Raw genomic sequence first — 21,810 nt, 5'->3', positions numbered from 1 at the left:
CTTACCTTCTTGAAACTCGTGATTCAAGATTTTCTTCATTCTCCAGGAATCAAATTTCTCTGATTGCCTTTTGAATCGAAGATTCTAACTCTTGCGTGTTTTTAATCCGTCGATAGATTTCTGAAGCATGCTTGTGGACATAACTTGATTGGAAGAATCTTTATTCTTCTTGTCTCGTTTCGGGAAACACGAATGTTTCCATCCTTCTCAGTTTTCTATTTTGGAAAACCAATTTAGGTCTTTTGTTGACTTAAATTATCAAGCTTCATGTCTTGACGAGATATGGATTCCACGATGATTTTGGGTTCTAGCCAAAATCTAGAGTCAGTTTCCGTTTCTGCGCAGGTCTTTTATCTCTTCAGAAATAACCTTTATTTTCTGTGTCTTTGAGATTTGACCTTTTAGGGCTTTTGAACAACAATTTGGAATTTTCTCAATTACTTTAAGATATTCCTTTAGAGACACTTTCACTTGTTTTGAGAGTTCTCCGGCGAATGACATTCGCTTTTGTGCGGTGGGTTTATAAGATCATGTCTTTAACCTTTCCTTTTCCGAGGAGCCGCAGTTTGTTGCTCTTGGTCGACTTTAATCGTCTTGTACAAGTTTCATGATTGTTCTTCATGACCCTCCATAATTTTTCTCATGATCGAATTAAATCGACTTGTACTTTTCTCCCACTTATTCTTGTAATAATTAGTGTTTTTCTCCCAGACGACCAGGTGTGCTAATTATTAGAAGAATACTATCATGAGCAACAAACACTTTGTTCTCTTGATTGGTTGTGGAAGAAGCCCAAATTTCTTTCAAAAGAAATTGCGTCAGATATTAGCTAGTTTTTGTAATGCTTTTACAAGCTTAGCTGTTAGACGGAATTTTGGTAGTTTTGTGAGAAGCTATGTCTAGACTAAATGGATTTTGGAGGATAGAGTTTGATTCGTGTTCTTCATCTTAATCCTTTTGGACACTCCAAATATGGATAGGTTAGAAGTACGTTTGAAGATCAATCTCTGTTTTTGACTCAAGGCTTTCTTTCTTGTCAGTTTGATTCATGTTTTGGTTATAGTGGACTTGTTGTCCTCATCCCTTTCCGATTGGGATGAACCTATCTTATAGGTTTTTGACCAATTTTAGAATCTTTTGGTATAGTTTGTTAAATTTAGCACTTATTAACATCTCAATTTAGAAATAAAGTTCTTTATTGATTCTCCATAATACTTAGTACAGAGATGATGTTAAAAAAACTAGAAAACGATTAATCTAGAATAGTGCCTAAAGTAGACTTCGATCCCTTTCAGCATCCTTAGCAGTCGGGGCTTCTGCTCCCTCTTGGATCTTGTCTTCTTTAGCCAAATACTCAGTTCCCAGCTGCGCCTGTACATTCACAATGAAAGGGCAATTTTAGGTATCATATACCAAGGTTTGGGAATTTTCAGTATTTGATAAGTTAACTGTTTATACCTGAATTGGAAGCCACTGTTCCATTCTTTTTGTCCTCAAAGAACTTAGGGCAGTTTCTTTTCCAGTGGCTTATGCCACTGCAGTAGAAACATCTTGACGTAGATTGAATACCTTTGTTTTGAGGTTTAGCAATACGTTTGCCTTTTCCTTTTAACGCGGGTTTCTTCTTCTGCCTCTTGTTCTCTTGAGCCACAAGAATCTTATTCTTTGGCTCCAAGTCCATTGTTAGTCGTTCTGCTGCCTGAAGCATTGCATCAAGTTCCTCTAAAGGCTTGTTCCATCCATTCATCGCATATTCCATCTTAAATAGATTGAACCCTTCATGAAGTGAATAGAGGATCATGTCATTAGCCGCCGATTGGCTAACAGGAGAACCCAGCTCTTCTAGTTTAGCAAAGAGTTCTATCATTTGCCGAACATGAGGACCTACTGGTTTTCCTTTCTCGAGGCGCAGACGCAATAATTTACTGGTTGTATCAAACCTCTCCACTCTCGCTTTGCTTCGGATTGAATCCTCAGTTTTCGGAGTGATGGAGGGGACTTCCATGTTCAGAGGTTTCTCGTTAAGAGTAGCCTCCATGGCTGATAACAATCGAGAAGTCATTGATTCTGGTTCTGCCCTCTTTTGATCATCCTCTTGATGCTCTATTTCCTTAGCAGTCAAAAAATCCAAAAATGGATAGTCTGAGACATTTAGCTTGTTTTTAAACTATCCATCCAATATTTGAAGTATCTCCCGATTCCTTCCTTCATGGATGTTTTCGTTTAACACCTTCCTTAGGTATGTTCCAAGGTCGAACTTGTTTTCTTGTGTCATCTTTAAAACTACATAAAGTAATGGCAAAGTTTTAAAACTCGTTATCGTTTTTGAAAAACATTAGTTTTCCCACATTATTCAATATAAAATCGTCCCCGATTGAATAAGTGATTCCAAGACCCCAGTTCTTCGAAGTAAAGCGGACGAAGGCCCTACCCTTTGACTCCGTCGTTCTGGGTGAGCGAACTACTTCACTGATCATACCTTATGACTCTTGGTTGATAGATTTCATTAATGAATGACTAATCTATCCTTTTGCCTCGAGTATCCAAGACTCTCTTGCTGATCTCGTTGAGTAGAACCATTTAGACGTGTAGGCCTCTTCTATAGACCTACCCGCATTGTCCCAAGGTAGAGGAGGTACTCTGCGAAGGCCGACCCACCTTCCTCGAACAAGGGCGCAACGAGTGTCTTAATCTGGATAGGCGATTACTCAAGATTACTTTTGGGGACTTTTACGCTAGTCTGGCGTTTGTTATAGTGAACTATTTAGCCTAACTAACATCCACGACATAAAGCGTAAATAAGTAAGTAAATGCGCGCGAGAAAGTAAATCAAGCAGACATGGATCCTAGTATGGCCCCTAACCTAGAAGATCTAATCACCCTTGGTTTTCTTCTTGTTTCGCCTTTTGGTTCGTCTTAGATCGCCATCTTTGAACCTCCATTGATTTCTCCCACTCGCCTTTGGATTTCATCCTCGAGTTTCTTCAATGGACTCATAGACCCTAAACTCTAATTACAAGACTCTAACGATTCGCAGATCGTATAAACTTGAAATTAAAATTAATTACAAAGCATGCACCCATCCGTGCTTAAAACAAGAATAAAGAAATAAATCTATGGCCATACTAGTTTCCCGCATTCACATCACATGCAATCATATAATATATCAAGGCTAAGAATTATATATGCATGATTATCTTGGGAGATACTTTTGTTGACATCACATGTCACATTACGGACCTTAAGTCTAAATTCGAAGAATTCTACTAGTGGTGCTTTCCGGTTTTATCTTTTATGATTTCTAAAATCATCTTTAAGAAAAACTCCGTTTTGGGCTCGAGAAAGCCCGGGTCAATTTCGGAAAAAATATTGGTTCGATTCTTAATGATTTCATAAGTCAATTTAAAGAGAAATCCGTTTTGGGCTATTGGATGGCCCGGATTGATTTTGGAATTATTTGGTTGGAATCGGAAAAATTTTTGGCAAAAACTCCCACTCGAATGATGGTCCCTTTTCGTGGTCCGAAAAGCCTCGAAAAAGCCCGGGACAAGTCCTAGACAAGTCCCGGCCCAAGCCCAAAAAGGGCTCGGACAAGGTCCGGACATAGCACGGCCCATAGGGCCGGCATGTCCTGGCCGAGGCCTATCAAGGCCTGGTCTCGTCCTGGCCGGAGCCAGGACGCTAGTCCATGTACCAGACGCGTCCTAGACGTGTCTGGTACTGGACCGGACCAGCACTAGGTGTCTCGGACTAGTCCGAGACACCCAGAACCTCCCAGACGCGTTTCCAAGACGCGTCTGGTCGAGTGCTCTGGACGCGTCCTAGACGCGTCCAGGAAGCTCCTTCGCAGCTGCTGGTCGCGTCTTAGACGCGTCCTTAGTAGCTGCTCTGGACGCGTCTCAAAGACGCGTCCAGTAGCTTCTGTCGCAGCTGCTAGTCGCGTCTTCAAGACGCGTCTCAGCAGCTGCTCTGGACGCGTCCAGAGGACGCATCCAGGAGCTTCTGGTCCGGCCAGGAAGCTTCCTGGCCTGACACTAGGGTTTTTCAAAACCCTAGTTTCCAAAAAGAAAATTTTTTTTTTTTTTTTTTTCTTATGCAACTCTAAGTTGCTATTTTCCAATTTTAAAACTTTTCTTAAATTTTTGAAATTCCTTTTTAGAACACTTCTAAAAAATTTTTAAAACTTTTAGAAACTTTTAAATTTTTCCAAATTTGTTTTGAGAGCTTCCTAAAGTCAAAACTACTCTTTTTAGAACACTTCTAAAATTCTAAAATTCCAAAATTTTGTTTTTCAAAAGTTTCCAAAACTTAAAAACAACTCTTAATCAAACCAATTTTGGATCAAAATATAGGTTTTTGAAATTTTTCAAAGAACAATTTTGAAATCAATTTTGAAAAATCTTTGAATCCAATTCAAAATTAATCAAATTTTATGTTTTAAAATCTTTTTAAACATAACTATCAATTTAATCAAGCATGGATTAGTTTGAAATTCAATCAAATTGAGACTTTTAAAACACTTTTAATCATCAATGTGATTCTCAATTTGAAAATTTATTGAATCCTATCAAATTATGAGTTAAAAATTCCTTTTTAAAACACCTTTTAAAATACTTTTATAAACTCAATTTTCAAACTATCAAGCATATGAATTAGTTCGATTCTTAGCAAAAACTAGTTAATAGCAAGAGGCTCTGACGCCACTGAAGGGATTTACACCCTTCTACTAGTGTTTATAGCGGAATTAAGACATCTAATGTCTACACTAGTATTCCCAGGATCACATGCAAAACTAGTAATTAAACTAATGGAGATAGTAGATTACCTTAATCGCTTTTCCCTCGAACTAGTTGAATTGATTAAAGAAGACCAAGAGCTTCAAGTGTAGCTCCTCTACTTGGGACACGAGCAATCAATTTGATCTCCCACCTTGTTGTATAGCTAGCACACCAATGGTGGTTGGATAGAAGAACACCTTCTTCTTGCTTGACTAGAAGATAGCTTGGGAATTAGCTCACTTTCTCCTCTCTACTTGATGTGGTAGAGTAAGAAAGCTTAGAGAGAAATTCCACACCTTATTCTCTGCCCTAAGAGTGTTTATATAGAACCCTAATAAGAATCCACCTCCTTTTAGGTTTCCTAAAACACCCTTTAGAATAAGATTTAGGGAAATAGTCGAAAATAGCAACTATTGGTATTTTCTCAATTCCCTAAGGAGGAGGTGTCCAAACACCACGAAAATTGGCAGATATAATGTTTATTATATCAGAAACTAACCCTCCAAAATTCAGCCCAATCCGAGTCCTAGAAGTACCCGAACCGGTCTAGGCCCAAAAACCCTGTTTTTGGCCTTTTTGTACTATCTTTGCCTAATTCCTTTTTAGGCCTATGAGATATGTTTATGGGACACTCCCATGATTATATCTCACTCCCACTAGTCATATCCTAGATCAATTTGTCACTATTATGTGTAACCCGTTGTAGGATCCGATCGAAGTTAGCCGCGAATTACTTCGTAATTCGACGATCGTAGTTGGTCTCTAGCTACAACTCTACGATCCCTAAATCAATCGGACTTGATGATCTTCCACATCAATTGTCCTATCCGACAAATTGTTCGCATTGTCACCTTGGTCGAAGGACATCTCCTTCAACTCCTTCAGGTGGGCCATCCAGGTACGGATAAACTTGAAAGGCTTAGGGGTGGCGGGTAGTGCTTCATCTGCTGAGAGGAAGATAGGAAGGTGATCCGATCCCACAGCATCTAAATGTTTGACACTAAGGCTCCTGTTCTTGGATAACCAAGAGTGGTTCGCCAGGGCTCTATCTAGTCTCTCTTGGATAAAATTTTCCCCAAATTGCTTGTTATTCCATGTATAGGGGTATCCTTTGAATCCTACGTCTAAGAGATTAAGTTTACTAATATAAGATAAAATACGGGGGATATGAGAATTATTAGCCAAAGAGCCTCCTTGTTTATCTTGATTATCTAGAATCGTATTTAGGTCCCCAATCAAGAGCCAAGGAGAGTTTTTGTCTATATTCATATTGTCTAATATTTTCCACGGTTTAGATTTGTTCTTATGGTGAGGACAACCATAAAAGCATGTTATCGTGTAATTAGAGTTATTACTGTTGCTTTTTATGGATGAGTGGATAATATTATTATCAGAGTACTCTATCTGTACATTTAAATTATGTTTCCAGTACATGACTAGTCCTCCCGCTTTATTAATGGGTTCGACATAATGATTATTATAATGCTTGTTAATTTTGATATATTTATTAATATTAATCGATTTTGTTTTAGTCTCGGACAAAAAAATGATATCCGGGTTGTGCTTATGAATCAAGTTCATCAAGTATTTCCTGGTGATGAACGATGAAATACCTCTAACATTCCAGCTTAGAACCGAGATGTCAAGATTGGAATCATTTGCCATTATGAGTGGCTCTGGAAAAGTAAGAATGAGACTAATCTACTGGGTGACCCTCTAATCAACCACTGAGAAATCTATCTTAAAGGCACTCCTGTGTGAGCTCTTGAAATAAGACCTCTAAGAGCACCTAGAGAGGGGGATAACAGTACTAGTCTAATGAGGGGATATCTCAGGCCCTGAACCAGAACCAGCTACTGTCCCAGGTAAGGATTTTAGGGGCACCTACTGTATTGGTATATGACAGGTCGAAATCAGGCCTTAGTGCTAGCCTTAAGGGTCGATGAGGGCGCCACCTAAAGGAAAAAAGATGACAGGGAGAAACTAAATCTAGCCTTAGGGGCACTTCACCTTCCACTATAAGCAAGATCTAAATAACCTTATTAGATATTATCAGCATCAATATCTAACTGTTCATGCATAGGAGAAATGGAACTTAACATAGTATCATATTTTCAACAAAAAACATAGTATCATTAAACCATAAAAGCAACAAAACATATAATGTACTATTAACTTCTATTCTTTAGAAGAAATAGAAGTTTCACCATTCAAGATAATAAACTAACAACCAAAAAAACAAGCTATTATACCACTTAACAGTGGCAGATTAACCTGCTAAACTAAAATTAAACTAAATTAAAACTTAAACTTAACCAAACTGTACTGTGATTCTGAAGGACCAAGGACAGACTACTCTTTATCACCATCACTCTCCTGATCGACTGACATTCCCTTGGATTCGAGCAGGGAATCGGCGAACTTGTGCCTACGCCTTTCTTCAGCACTGTCTATAGACTCTGGGGGAGGAGTATACCAGCTGGATGGGCCGTACCCAGTGAAAGAGGATGAACCAGAAGAGTTACCTGAATTCCAACTATGCTGACTGCCCGAGAAAGGAGAGGAAAAACTCTCCCTATAATCCTTCAACCTCTTACTCATAAGTTGTCTCCTGACATCTTCTTCAATTTTAACTTCGAATAACTTATCCAAATCCTTCCTTTTGCCTTTTTGTTTGATTTTCTCTTGTTTCATATTGATTTTTGGGAAGTTTTCGATCATTCTGATTATTTTTTATTCAGGTCATTGATTTCATATTGAAAATAATGGTCACACCTCACTTTCCATAAAATCCATAAAATGGTCGAAAAGTGAATATTTTCTCTAATAGCAAAGATGAATATGATTTTCCTAAGAGAAGGTCCAGTCAGATATGGACGTAATATTTTTAGATATAATATTGTAGTTAAACCAGATGTTTTTAGCCAAAGCGCAGTGTAAAAGAGCATGTTCAATAGATTCTATACTAGTGCAGTTGGGGCAAGTGGTATTATTGTCGATGTATTTTCCGATTCTTTCCCTAACAGGGATAGCTTTGGTGCAGATTTTCCAGATGAACATTTTGATGCGCGGAACGGTCGGGAGAGACCAGATGAAATTCCAGTTATGGTTGTTAGGGTTGTGATTACTGTTATTATTGCTGAGGTGCTGATACATGGAAGCAACCGTGAATTTACCCGATTTGGTAAGTTTCCATTTGAGCTGGTCTTTATCTTTTACGTTAGTTAGGTAAAGTTTGTAATTTCCTTTTTTTAATTAGTTTCTATTTTTATGAAATTTGAATTCCGTGCCAGGGGCCGACCTGGCCAAGCCCAACCGGGCCCGTCCAGACACGGCCTGCCCCCGACCCGTGCAGACACGGCCTGCCCTGCCCCAAGGCTTAGCAGGCCGGTCCCGGTCTCAGAGACTCAGACCAGACCGAGATTTAGGCTTAAACAGACCGATCCGGACCGGAATTATGTGAACCCGGGTTGGCTTGGCCGGTTCGAAGTCTCTTATGACTTACAATTCTTGACAATCTAGAAATTGGATGCCCACTCTCAGAAAATGGGATTCAAGAAAATCTGTGTTTACTGTGGGAGCAAATCTGGCAATAGAGATGTATTCAGTGATGCTGCTCTTGACTTGGGAAATGAACTGGTTTACTCTCTCTCTCTCTCTCTCTCTCTCTCTCTCTCTCTCTCTCCTCCCTCATATTAACTTGTTCACAGAATAGAGATGTATTCTGTCTTTATTGAAAACTATGCTAATGTCTGTTGATTTTTATTTGCAGGTTGAGAGAAAAATAGATTTGATTTATGGTGGTGGGAGTGTTGGGTTGATGGGTTTACTTTCAAGAAAAGTTTTTGATGGAGGTTGCCATGTTCTTGGGTAACTAAAATTAATTATACATTTCTTGATGATCTTTTTAGTTATTCACTTTTCAAATGTTTTATTTGAATTCTAAGTTATAAATTTCTACTCTGAAATTTCAAATCTGGTATACATTTTAACTTTACAGGGTTATTCCAGCAGCCCTTGTACCTATTGAGGTAAATAAAAGCTTTCCCCCTTTTGTTTCTCACTACATATGAACTTTATAAGTGCTAAAGGGGGGAGAAAATGTGTTTGTTTCGAGAAATGAAATTTCGGGTTAGGTGGAAATTTGGGTTGACATGGAAATGAAAATATTTCGGTCATTTCAACTGAATATTTCGAAATTTATTTACTTGACAAGACATTGTTAAGAGAAACTTAATTAAATAAAAACTAGGGTCTGATTAGTTGAGTGGTGACTTGATTTTTTGTGCTTACAGATATCTGGACCAGCCGTAGGTGAAGCATTAGTTGTAACAGATATGCACGAACGTAAAGCAGAAATGGCAAGACTATCTGATGCATTTATCGCTCTTCCTGGTAAAACTCTCTATGATTATTCCTCTGAAACAATACGACGAGTGGTAAAAGGTTATGTGTGTGTATGATGTATCAAATATATGTCGGGTGAAAATATAAGCCAGCTGCCAATACCCAGCTGCGTCTTGACCCGCATCCAATTTTTGGGCCAATTCTTGCCGTACCTTGGGGTTTTGGAGCGGGGCGCTAAAACAAAGAAAAGTGTGACACAAATTCATCCTTGTCTACTTTGAGTCTCTGATCTCAGACTAACCTTAGTCTATCAAAGCCCCGTAGCCGCTTGCTTACTTAACAATTGGACTAACGATTTAGCCAACGTCAAACTTGGACTGCATCTAGGCAAACTTGCCTGGTTAACTCAACTAACTTAAATAGTGAAACTACTGAAGTGACTGACAATAATATCCAAGCATCCATAGGTTATGGGGTATCTGATACAACCAAAAACATCTGTAAACAAGTATCATACCACATATTTCAAAACATACTTATTTCTCAATTTCATGATAATTGATTGTTTTCAGGGGGATTTGGAACGATGGAAGAGACGTTGGAGATAATTACCTGGTCACAACTAGGAATTCATAAAAAACCAGTAACCTATCAATAACTGTGCTAAGCGAACTTTGAAGAATGTCTTTTGCTTAACGAATAGTATTCTAACTCTAGTCTTTTTGTTTAGATTGGCTTACTAAATGTTGATGGATATTATGATCCTCTGCTTGCATTGTTTGACAATGGCGTGAAAGAAGGTTTCATCATAGGTGCTGCCCGAGATATTGTTGTATCTGCTCCAACTGCAAAAGAATTGTTGGTGAAGATGGAGGTAAGAACTAATAACCGTATACTATTAGAAAGAAGAAACACCATGAAGTAAACTAACTCTAATTTCAATTGTGCTTTCTATATTTTACAGCAATATACTCCATTCTTTGAACATGTTGCTCCGCATCAAAGCTGGCAGAAAAACCAGACCATTAAGTGAAACTCATGTTGGAGCACTCATTTGTTTTACGAAAATGAACTCATTTTTCCAATCATTCTTTCGTATCCATTTTTAAGTATGTGTTTCTATTTCGACGAGGCTTGCAACTGTCTGCTATCATTTTTATGTATTGGATAAAATTCATATTCATGTCTTCTCCCGTACGCGGTAACAAGGGCCCTGCATACAAACACTATCTTGTAATAGGATACTTTGTGCAGTCATTGTCTTAAATTCTAAATTGAAAATTATACATCAGATATATATATAATCATGTCAAAAAGTGCGAAAGAGATAAAAAAAAAAAAAATTTGTTGATAACCTAGAGATAAAGTTACCACCGAGAGGGCAAAAACCAATTCAAAATTGATGCTTATGTCCTTGTTCCTGAACTAGATTGTTGTTTTGGTCTCTTCTAATTTTACCAAAATGGTTATTTGTTCCTTAAAATTTTATTTTCCGTTTCTTCTTTTTAAATGTTTTTGGAGGGGTTTTTGCATTTTTTCCAGGTAAATACAAATGAAATTTTGTGACCAACACATGGCGATCAAACAATCCAAAGGATAATATATGATGTAGATAATCAAGTTCGGTTACATTAGGGATTGTAACGTTTAATTAGAAACCAACTACGATATGTGGGTCAAATAGTTGATGTGCAACTGAATTCTTCAACGGGTTAAACACGAAGAGCATTAAGAATTGTACCATTTAACTAGAGACCAACTACGATATGTGAGTTAAATAGTTGATCTATTACTCGATTCTACAATAGGTTAAACATGAGGGAGGGGCCAAAAACACCCCCCCTAAAATGTTGTTGGCACCCGGATTGCACATGGGACATCTCCCAGTTTGCTCTTCGGCCGGGTGCCAATAGCAATTCTGCCAGGTGCTTTTAGCCGCACCCTAAAAAGGAAGAGCATTGGACTTGAAAAAAAGAATTGACAAAAATGCAAAGGTACAACAGGCCATGTTCCACAGAGAGCTCGTGCCCTTGTAAGGTACTGGGTAAAAGGTGTACGAGGCTTGGGAATGCTCGGTCTAGGGAAAGCTGGTATTGGCAATAGGCTCGGAAAACCCTAGAGAATGTATAAAGGGCTGGACTCCCAAACCCTAGAGAATGTATAACGGTTGGACTCCCAATTTGGAAGCCTGAGGAATTTTAAGAATCCTTGAATTTTTCAATATCAATGTGAGTCCCAAATGAGCGACTCCCAACACAAACTTAAACGTGTTCTAATGTATGTGTGCTAAATTTTAATTCTTTTAAATTAAATTTCAGCCAGAGAGAAAGATAATTTTAAAAAAAAAAATGAACCACAAGCCTCGACAACTATGGGACGACTATGGGATTGGTAGTCCCTCCCACTAGGATCCCATTTTTGAACTTTAAACATCTGGACTTCCGCATTAAGCTACGGTAAACCCAACACCCCCATATTCTAGAAATCGTTAAAAGCTCCCAAAATAGGCCCTCCCACAATTTTCAACTTAACATCCGTTCACTTAAACCAATTTGGTTACAAAATCGGCAAGTCCACTGATTCCAAGTCGAGCATCTTGTTCAGTCGATTTGGTTACATAATTGGCTCAAGTCCATCGATTCCAAAGGGTTCAGGCACCATGATCATGCTGATAATTATAAAGTGCAATCCACTCTGCTAGTAAGTGTGGCCAGCAGGATGAAGTTAGCATCTACATGTACCCCGTGACCCGTCTGATCCGTTTCCCAGCCTTGGTGTAGAAACACCATCTAGCGCATTACAAAATAGTAGAGAAACAGTGTGTCATTTGTGCCTGACGAACGTACACAATGCCATGACTTAGATAATTATACTTACAAATCATTGATCCAATTTTAGTAAAAGTGTACCTCATATCATCAAAGTGTATCTCATTAAAACAAGATTTCCTAACCCGATACAAACTGAGCTAGAGCTACTAATACAGTCGCATTCAATTTGTGTTAATAAATAACATGAAAATAATTCATCCAACAAGAAAAGAATTAATTCTATAATAGAATTGAAAACAATGTTCTGTGATTAACTTACTGTAGATTGAAGTACAAGATATTCAACGGTTGATGGTTGAGGTCATCATCGTAAGTACTTTCTGAGAACCAAGAACTGATAATGCTTTGAGATAGTTCACTTGGAATACCTACTGGCCATTTATCAACAAGCACAAAACCGAATTGTGATGCAGTTGAAAGTATGGATGTCTCATCTACTCGACGTTCAATATGGCAGAGAATTAGAGCCGGTTTTAATTCACCTGTGAGGTTTTCACTGGAAGAAATTAACTCCCTTGCAGTTTCGAAAAATGGGGAAATTGCTTCGCGAACATATGTTACATCCGTTCCTAAAATGACTTCAAAACCTCTTGGATTCATCTTTTTGATCGCCTCAACTTCGTCACGATTTCCCCACTCCAACTTCTTCATGAACAATTTGTCAAGGATGGGTCGTTTCAGATTAGAGATAACGTTTTGGTTCAGCAGGTCAATGGCTTTCTTATCTCCGTCGGTTGCTACTACTAGTTCTGCAGATTTAACTGCAATCATTGAGCAGACTCCTGTGCAACCACAGCCCAATTCGAGCACCCTTTTCCCGGCAACAATAGAAGGATTTGTAGCTAGTACCCAAGACATTAAACGAGCTGATTCCCAGAGCATTAAGCCTGTTGATTTGCAAGTGTGTTGGTATTCTTTTGAAACTCCTTTTATACTGAAGCTGAAATCTCCTAACTCGATGTTGATGATCTAACAGAAAATGAAACAAAAATTATAAGCATGGTAATGCATGTCGCATATTTCCTTCGAAATCTTTTCATTTCTAAGTTCAGAAATTTGGTCCCAAATATCAACCTCAAACAATTTGGAAGCTTAAAACTTAAAGGAGGAAAGAAAAGAAAAAGTTCAATGTGATGTTGCCTTCACCCTGCCACATCACATCGAATATTTTGTTACCGTAAGTTTTATTCTTAAACGACTTCATCAAACCGACCATATCAGTTACTCGCTATTGCTTACAGACTGAAGTTTTGATCGGTAGAATCAGTGTTAGATGAGAACGAAAAACACACATTTTGGAGGTAAAACTGGAAGCATAAATATGAATATACCTCCTCTGTAGATGGTGAACCACTGAACATTTCGATAGCGATGCTTTCAGACATGTCAATCTCAGTATCATCTATAAGTTCCTTCAAACTGTTATTACTGCTAGGCACAGGCTCATTAATATGGTCATCAAGCAAAGACACTTTATTTCCAGATTCCAAGCTACTAGAAGATTTCAATCCATCTGAAAAGCGGAATACAGACTGAATCCAGCGCCTGAAATACATGTGCTAGAGAAAATGAACCTCGACAAAAAGAATCATACACTAAAATCAACTATCTAAAATATTAATTGATTGTACCGATTCATCACTAATTCACGTGATCGGTTCTCCACTTGTTTACAGCATACGCCAAGTTCCTCGACACGGAATCCATTTTCTTCAAACAAACTCGTCAAGAACTCCTCGGAGAAGTAAAAAGCTCTCTGGAATCACGAATTAGACTGGATGAAACCTGATAACCAACAAGATTCTGTTATGGATCTAAAGAATTAACTCTCTGGTAGAAGAACTTACTGTCCCATCACCCCTGACGTAGAAGTTCTCACTGATCTTTTGATCTTTGCATGTTAATCTTTCCTGTAAATTGGTATCAGGATAAAGAGGATAATGAGTGGAAAGGTGCATGCTGAACCTTTTGAAGGTCCCCAGAGAAAGAACATGTAAGGAAAATAGATGGAAACTCTGCAGTATTATGTATTTAAGAAAAGAAAGAGTCAGCCAATAACAGACCAAGTTGATGAAAATAAGAACGTCGACAACATTCAAACTAGGCCCCAACTAAGAATCAAGAGGAAAATTTCTAGAGAATAAATCAAACTCAACATATAAAGATCCTGAACTAGAAATCTCCATTGGGGTTCTGCTGTGAACGAAAAACAAAACAAACTGTATATGGTATTAACTGTGAACCGACTTCACGAGGTTGGGTCTACATTAGGCCCCATCACTTTTTCCACTTATTAATTAAGTTTCTATTTAGTAGTTATCTTACTTCCCTTGTTATCTTTAATCTCTATAAATTATGAATTGGAAACATAATAGGAGAATACTTTGTTGTCATGCAAATAGAGGCTCAAAATAGAATTATTTTAAGCTTCCTCAAATATGTTTTTTTCTGGTAAACTTAGGAGTTTGGACACGTTAGTGAGAGTTATTTAATTTTTGCTTAATCTAAACCTCCTTGAAGTGCCCGTGCAGAACTTTACATTGGTAGAATCTAAAACTAGATACGAACATCACTGAATAATAATTTAAGATATTAAAGAACCTAATAGAATTTTCCCTCAAAAGGTTCAATATCACATAAAAGATAATGACAATATTAGAAAAGAAGACACCAACCTGAGCGAGGTCTCCAACAGCATAATCACGAAGTAACACAAGACCATTTGGCTGGAAAGTCGATGAATAGGATCACAATTATGCATTATGCAAAAGGAATTATTCTTTAAAATAGAGCTTTTATAGGATTTCTTTGTAGGAGTAGATATCGCACCTTAAGAATTTTTCTGATATTTTGTAATACAAGAGTCATCTTTTCAGGAGCCACTGCAGATAACACAAATATCTGTTTTAGTGTTAGCTGGTTGTCTGAAAATCCTCAGAAATGGGCAAATGGCAAACAAAGTAGATTTAACAAGAAGATAGAGCTGAAAATATAGTCGAGAAAATCGTCAATTAAAGAGCCAGCCATCCTTTATGAGCAACAAAACTATTCAAACTGCATGACGGAGAAACCTTTCATATACAGATATATACCATGGTCACAATGTCAACTGAAGATGGTGAAATCTTCTTGCTGAGATCATCGGCTGTAAGATCACAAACGAATGCATTTACTCGGTCGTTTTTGAAGTCTTTGTGTGACTGCAATAAGTACACCCAACCCAGTTACTAAAAGATCTTGTTGATGGTGATCAATTGAAGATATATAAACAAAAATCTTATAATCTTATTTACTTGGTTAAGAGAGATCTCTCTAACTGGCCTCATAGATAAGCAAAAAAGATTAAGTAAACAACTAAACATCTCGTCAATTTAAGTGAAAACACTCCAGAAATTTTGTTATTAAATAGGTTAAAAGGATAGATTTCAGTATTAGGTCAGTTACTAGAATTAGCTAAGGTCTATTAGTGTGGTTTTTCAGGGTCGCACAAGGGGACAATGGAGATCCTTATATGGGAGTGCCTTACAAGAATAGAGCACTTACTACTTAATATTACAGGGTTTTCACTATGCTTGAGGGGGCAAGGATGTATCTGTTGCAAACTGATCTTTTATATGTTCTCTCTCCACATAATAACCAGGTTACTGTGGACAAATTTCAAGCAGCTACAGAGACTTCAGGGATGAGTAGGGCGAGACAAAGTTACCGAGGCTTGGACACTAGAAGCAATAAAAGGGTCCATTAGATCACCTTCGCAGCCAGATATGCCTTTTTCTAACTGACATACAGTAGATATCAACTATCATTCATTAATAGGGCACATTAGTTACATAATCCACATGCTTAAGGACTTGCAGGTATAGGATAGAGCTCCAGCAGTGCCTCATAAATATACGGAATCATATCATTTTATTGGGTTCACATGTAAGACCTTTTTTTTTTCTTGACACGGACTTTAAGAGTCATTACAAGGCATGGGCACATCATGAAGAACAAATATGAAGATACATCAAGATCAATGAATTAGAAAAGCACTATAGCTATCTGATTTAAGATATCTTCAGGCCTTAAAGACTATCCTAAGGGGTCTAAATTACATGAGATGAATCTTGGAGATAACAGCTTCCATTAAGGTTTGATGCCAAGAGCCATGGGACTTACGAGGGGTATCCAACCACTGTACCACAGGGTGGTGGACTACATAAGACTTTGAACTATAAAAGATCAATAATGTGACCGTATCTACCTAGCAGCCCACGAAAATTTGGATAGATGTACCTAGGTAGGCGGATCCGACGGTTGAGATGGTTCGTGGGCTATTATCGGTCATAGGAGGGTGTACTTTAGAATGACCATTAGGGCAAGATCCCGTGTACCTGATCGCAGTATATTACCGTGAACTCGAGTTCATCTGGAAAATTTAACGGCTGACGCTCCCATCCTCTTTATCCCGTGATCTTAACATGGGTTGTATAACACGTTGGCTGCTCCGCGATGCACTATATCTATGCTCACCTAGCACGTGGCAGCCAAATATTGGCTGTATCTCACGTCTCTTGATTAGGTAGCTATATTTCTCTCTCAAAATTGTTATTATCTCTATTTTTGAAAAAGGATAGACAGAGAGAGAAGATACAAGAGTTGGAGATGGAAAGCAAGATAGAATTGAAACCGAGATGGAAAGATTGAGATCTATAAGATTTATGGGATTTCGATTCTTCAACTAGAGATAAAAAGAAACACTGATTTGGGAAGAATCGAAAAGAGTATTTTATTCTAGAGAGAGAGGTCTCGGCTTCATCTTCTTTTCCATTTTCAGAAGAGTCGATCAAGATCGTGAGAGAGTAGAAAAGGAAAGAAGAGAGATTGATGGAAGTCTAGGGAGATGGTGTTGACTGATATATTTTTAGAGTGAAAGTGTCTCGGTTATGATATTTTAGAGAGAGAGTGAACATGGCGTGGAAGACAAACCTGCTTGAAGATAGAGAATGAAGATATAAGATCGAGAGAATCATATTGAATATATCATAGAGGGATTTGCTTACCATTTTTAAAACAGGGAGACATTGGAGGTTCGGTTTCTCTTCTCTCTATAAAACACGGCTAAAACAGAGAGCATGGATATCTCGGCTGGGACCAAAACGACACCATTATCATCTTCATCTTCTTATTCCTCTAATTTCTTTTCTTGTTGTGAGAGAAAGTGAGAAAGAGAGAGAGAGAGATATTTTTGTAGTGAGAGAAAGTGAGAAATCAAGAGAGATATAGAGATTGATTTGTAGAGAGAAACGGAGAGATTCATAAGAATTTTGATAAGTTGTTTTGGATTCTTATTTAAGAAAGGATTGTTTTCCTATTTGTTCATACCAAATACATATTTTCTTTCAATTTGGGTTGGTGGTTATTGATTTGAAATTGAAATAAAAAAAAAACGGAGAGAGAGAGAGAGAGAAATTTCATTGGAGAAGAAGACCGCGTTTGGTTAAGAAGAGTTGCTGGAAATTTATTTTCACTGTTGCTGGAAAAGTATTTTCCTTAGGGGTGCGTTTGGCTGCAGCAAAGGAAAATAACTTTTAGTAAGATTTTCGATATTCCAAATCATGTGTCTTTTCTTCTATTCGATTTTAGATCTCAATATCAGTTCTAACATGTGTAACTAACTTCTAATCTAGGGTTAGGATGAAATCGTAGTTTTGCTTAAGTAAATGATCATCATCTCACCATAAACTTCTTTGATTTGTTTTGACATTGTAAAACTAATTTCTTCGCATTAGTTTCGTGATATCTCTTTCATTAGTTATACTTATATTTTGATGTTTCATATTTAGACTAAGTGTCTTTAATGTCTCATGCTTAAGATTTGATAGCTAATAGTTCGAGTATTGTTTGAACGATTGATTTGAAATTAAAAGGTTATGTGGGTTTGTTCTGAAAATATATGATTTTCCGAGGGTTGGTAGAAAGGTTACCATCCCTTGAGTGATAAAAAGATTGAGTTGTGATTGAGTAGGTTAGTTTACAAGCATGCTAAGGTGGATTCCGAAACCCTAGGTTTTCTCTTTATAAGTTTCTTTATAAATTATATTTTCGTTGTTTTAATCAAGTTTGTTAGTAGTATTTTTTTTATCGTCTCATCACAAAAATCAAATTCGAAGAAAACTTTATTAGTTATAGGATTTAGAATAGATTGACTTAGTCTCTGAGGAACGAACCGGTCTTACCGGAAAATTACAACTTGACACCCGTGCACTTGCGGGTGTAGACCTATTTAGGAAACTTTATAGGCCCATCAAGTTTTTGGCGTCGCTGCCGGGGACTAAGTTTGAATTTGTCTTATCTTATTTCTATATTTGGAAAGTTTTATTTTTCGTAAGTTTTTATTTTTGGACACTTTGACTTGCTTTTCCATTTTTGGTGTGTAGAACACTAAGGAGCAAAAGAAAAGGCGCAACAAGGAGAGGAGCTCAAGAAGAAGAATTTACACTTTTGTTTTTAGTATTTTTTTTTATTTTTGGTGAGAGAGAGACTTTATACTTTATAGTTTTTTTTATTTGGTTTTAAAGTTTTGACCCTAAATTGGAGGGCTTTATAAATTGTAACCGAAAACCAAAACGAAGCCTCGGGTTTGAACACTCACGGGAGAGTGGCCCGGGTCGTCTGCAAGGGTCATCGCCCGTCTTGAACGGGAGGTAATTTCTCTAATCACCCACGAAGCCCCTGTCAGTGGGTAATTGTGTATTTTGTGTGCCTAATTGCTTTGACCGAATTGTTTAGTATAAGCATTCTAGTAAGGGCAATAACCCAATTGAAAGATAGAAGACGGATATCATCACCGTTCTCTTGCCCAAGTAGGTACCAACATTCACGATCCTAAACCTCACCTAAAAAACTAAAATCTGATTTAGACATTAGCCCTAAGGTTCGAGCTCATAGGATCTTTGAAACAATTCAGGGACTTGATTTTTATTTGGGCATTCATCAAAGGAAAGTGTCACTCAATTCCTTAAAAGGTCACATCGAGAAGAGGAAACGTTACCGAAGGTTGGACGACTATCACAACGTTCATCGTTGGCTGTCTCCAAGAATTGTTTGAGCGTATTACTTTGACGGAGTAACCCTCATAAAAATTATAGTTCAAGCTTTGTAACGAAGTAGGAGCTGTCTAGATTTTTAAGGTGAATCTGACCAACTTGTCTGTCGTCTAGATTTTGTTTAGGTTGCTTGGTGGAGTCAGACTGATTGTGTTTGCTTTCCTCTAGGGTCTTCGTAGTGATTCCTCGGTTTTCGATTTAAATTTTTTTTTTGTTGAGAGTATCCTTGGTCATTAGGCTCTAGTTTATGCCCGATAGATATCGTGATAAGAGAGGTTGTTTCATTACTAGAGAAACTCATCTAAGTAATCTTTTAGCGAATCTCTCTTTGAGTGACACTATGGGTGAAAATCTGAACCAAGCCGTGGGTGGAAATCAGCCTATGACACTCAGGGATTATATGAATCCTACTAGAACTTGTCAACCATCTAGCATACGGTTACCCCACTCCACGACTCACTTCGAGTGGAAGCCGAGCATTATTCAAATGCTCCCTACCTTCTGTGGGGTTGAGAACGAGACCCCCACCACCATGTTAGGGATTTTGAAGAAATCTGTGGGACTATGAATCTCCCCAATATGCCTGATAAAATTTTGAGACTTAGGTTGTTCCCTTTCTCTTTAAAAGAGAAAGCAAAATTTTGATTGTATGCCTTACAACCTCATTCCATTACTAAATGGGAAGAATTAAGCAATTTGTTCCTTCTGAAATTCTTCCCTAAACACAAAACTATCACTTTAAGGCAAAGTCTTAACAGTTTTGTGCAACAAGAAGGAGAGTCTCTCTATAACTATCTTGAGAGGTTCAAAGAACTTGAACTACAGTGTCCACATCATGGTTTTGAAAAAATGAGACTAGTCCAGATTCTTTATGATGGACTAAATTATTCAACTACATCCATGGTAGAGTCATTGTGTAATGGCGGGTTTATCGGTAAGAGTGCTGATGATTGCATGACATTTCTAGAAGAATTGGCTGAGAACCAATGGGAAACTTCTAGAGGACCTCCTACTAGGGCAAATCCTACTCCAAGTAAAAGTGGCATCTATAGAGTTGATGAGTCAGAACTTAAACTCGCTGCATGGCTAGAAGAATAGAAGCCCTAGAGCTTGGCCGGCTTAAAGCATTCAGGGAGGATCCCACTCATGTCATGAGTGTTGGAAATGAATCCACCTCTTATCCGTGCTACGTCTGTGGAGACCCTTCTCATATAGGGAACAAATGTACCCTATTTCTTGGTTCTGCTGAAAAGGAACAAGCTTATGTTCTTTACCAAAACTCTAGGCAAGACAATCATCAGAAGTATGACCCTTATTCTAACACGTATAATCCAGGTTGGAGAAGTCATCCCAACTTCTCCTGGTCCAAGGGTCAAAATCAGGGTCAGCCTAGTAGTTCAATGAACCCTCCTGGGTTTAATGCTCCGTAGAATCCTTATGCTCAACCTAGTACCCAATATCCTTCCCAAAACAAGGACTCTTTAGAGGAGACCATGAATAAATTTATGCAAATGACCACCCAGTCTATAATTCGTTTAGAAACCAAGCTAGAAGCCATTAGCTAGAGAGAAAAATGTGAGTTTCCTAGTCAAACAGAGCAAAACCCAAAAAGTACACTAGATAAACAACCAATGGGTCAAGCCAATGCAGTAACCACCCTTAGAAGTGGTAGGGTAGTTGATAATAAGGTAGGAGTTCCTGAAGATAGTGAAAGAGATCATGAACCGTCTTCTATGCCAACCAGAGTCTCTAGTGAAGAGCCCGAGAAGGCTCCCGAGTCTGAGGAACCACCTGTAGTGCCTGAGCCTTACATTCCTAGAGCCCCTTATCCTCAGCGTCTCATAGAGCCAAAGAAGAAATCTCAGTTCGAGGAGATAATGGAAATATTTAAACAAGTCAACATTAATATTCCATTACTAGATGCAATTAAACAGATCCCAGCTTACGCTAAGTTCCTTAAGGACCTATGTACTAGAAAGCGTAAGATGAATGTTCATAAGAAAGTCTTCTTGACTCAACAAGTGAGTTCTATCATCCAGCAAAACCTTCCACCTAAATACAAAGATCCAGGAAGTCCTACATTACCTTGCACTATAGGGGACCATAAGATCGAGCGAGCTTTGTTAGATCTAGGTGCCAGTGTCAACCTTCTTCCTTACTCTGTGTACTTACAATTAGGTTTAGGAGAAATAAAACCTACTTCAGTAGTTCTTCAGTTGGCAGATCGGTCTGTCAGGCGACCACGTGGCATAGTAGAGGATGTTTTGATAAAAGTTGGTGAGTTTATCTTTCCTGTAGATTTCATCATCTTAGACACTGAACCAGTTCAGGATACCCATAGTCAAATCCCTGTCATTTTGGGTCGACCATTTTTAGCTACATCAAATGCTGTCATATATTGTAGAAGTGGTCTTTTAAGATTGTCATTTGGAAATATGACGGTGGAGATGAATATTTTTAATGCGGGACTTCACCCTGATGATATAGATGAGCTCAGTGGGTTGAACTTGGAGTTATTAGTTCAAGATGCATTACCAACGACTCATTCGAGAGATCCTTTAGAAACTCTAATAGCCCTTTTGAGCTTAGATGAGGAGGGTTTTATTAATGAGATGGATAACATGTTGGAATCTAGCTCATTATTGGTGTCTGAACCAATTATGTTACCGACTGTGGAGACACCACTCCCATTGTATGAGCCCACTGTTAGTTTTGAGGAAATTCTAGAACCCCTTTCAGAGGAGCAAAAAGTCGAGGTTATGT

At 38.1% G+C, this 21,810-nt stretch overlaps 2 protein-coding genes across 2 annotated transcripts; one reads left to right on the top strand and one right to left on the bottom strand.

Annotated features, from left to right (window-relative positions):
• The first annotated feature begins 8,268 nt into the window (after nucleotides 1-8,268).
• Nucleotides 8,269-10,409, top strand: LOC147532012 (cytokinin riboside 5'-monophosphate phosphoribohydrolase LOG8-like). The gene is made up of 7 exons (XM_086647108.1): nucleotides 8,269-8,417; nucleotides 8,551-8,648; nucleotides 8,779-8,809; nucleotides 9,074-9,173; nucleotides 9,698-9,768; nucleotides 9,856-9,999; nucleotides 10,090-10,409. The coding sequence occupies exons 1-7, from the start codon at nucleotides 8,325-8,327 to the stop codon at nucleotides 10,156-10,158; spliced, it is 606 nt and encodes a 201-aa protein (XP_086503234.1). The 5' UTR covers nucleotides 8,269-8,324; the 3' UTR covers nucleotides 10,159-10,409.
• Nucleotides 10,410-11,321: 912 nt separating this feature from the next.
• Nucleotides 11,322-15,698, bottom strand: LOC147532011 (uncharacterized). The gene is made up of 9 exons (XM_086649882.1): nucleotides 15,663-15,698; nucleotides 15,049-15,156; nucleotides 14,786-14,857; nucleotides 14,632-14,682; nucleotides 13,804-13,866; nucleotides 13,588-13,712; nucleotides 13,288-13,501; nucleotides 12,216-12,925; nucleotides 11,322-11,958 (listed from the first exon to the last, which is right to left on the bottom strand). Exons 1-9 carry the CDS (start codon nucleotides 15,696-15,698, stop codon nucleotides 11,949-11,951), a joined length of 1,389 nt encoding a protein of 462 aa, XP_086506008.1. The 3' UTR covers nucleotides 11,322-11,948.
• Nucleotides 15,699-21,810: the final 6,112 nt, after the last annotated feature.

The sequence above is a fragment of the Eschscholzia californica genome, unplaced genomic scaffold (assembly GCF_041429995.1).
Source record: "Eschscholzia californica isolate CP2 unplaced genomic scaffold, dmEscCali1.0.p SCAF_6, whole genome shotgun sequence".
Classification (NCBI taxonomy): domain Eukaryota; kingdom Viridiplantae; phylum Streptophyta; class Magnoliopsida; order Ranunculales; family Papaveraceae; genus Eschscholzia; species Eschscholzia californica.
The sequence above is the reverse complement of the archived record's forward strand: the minus strand, read 5'-3'. Positions and strand labels throughout refer to the sequence as shown.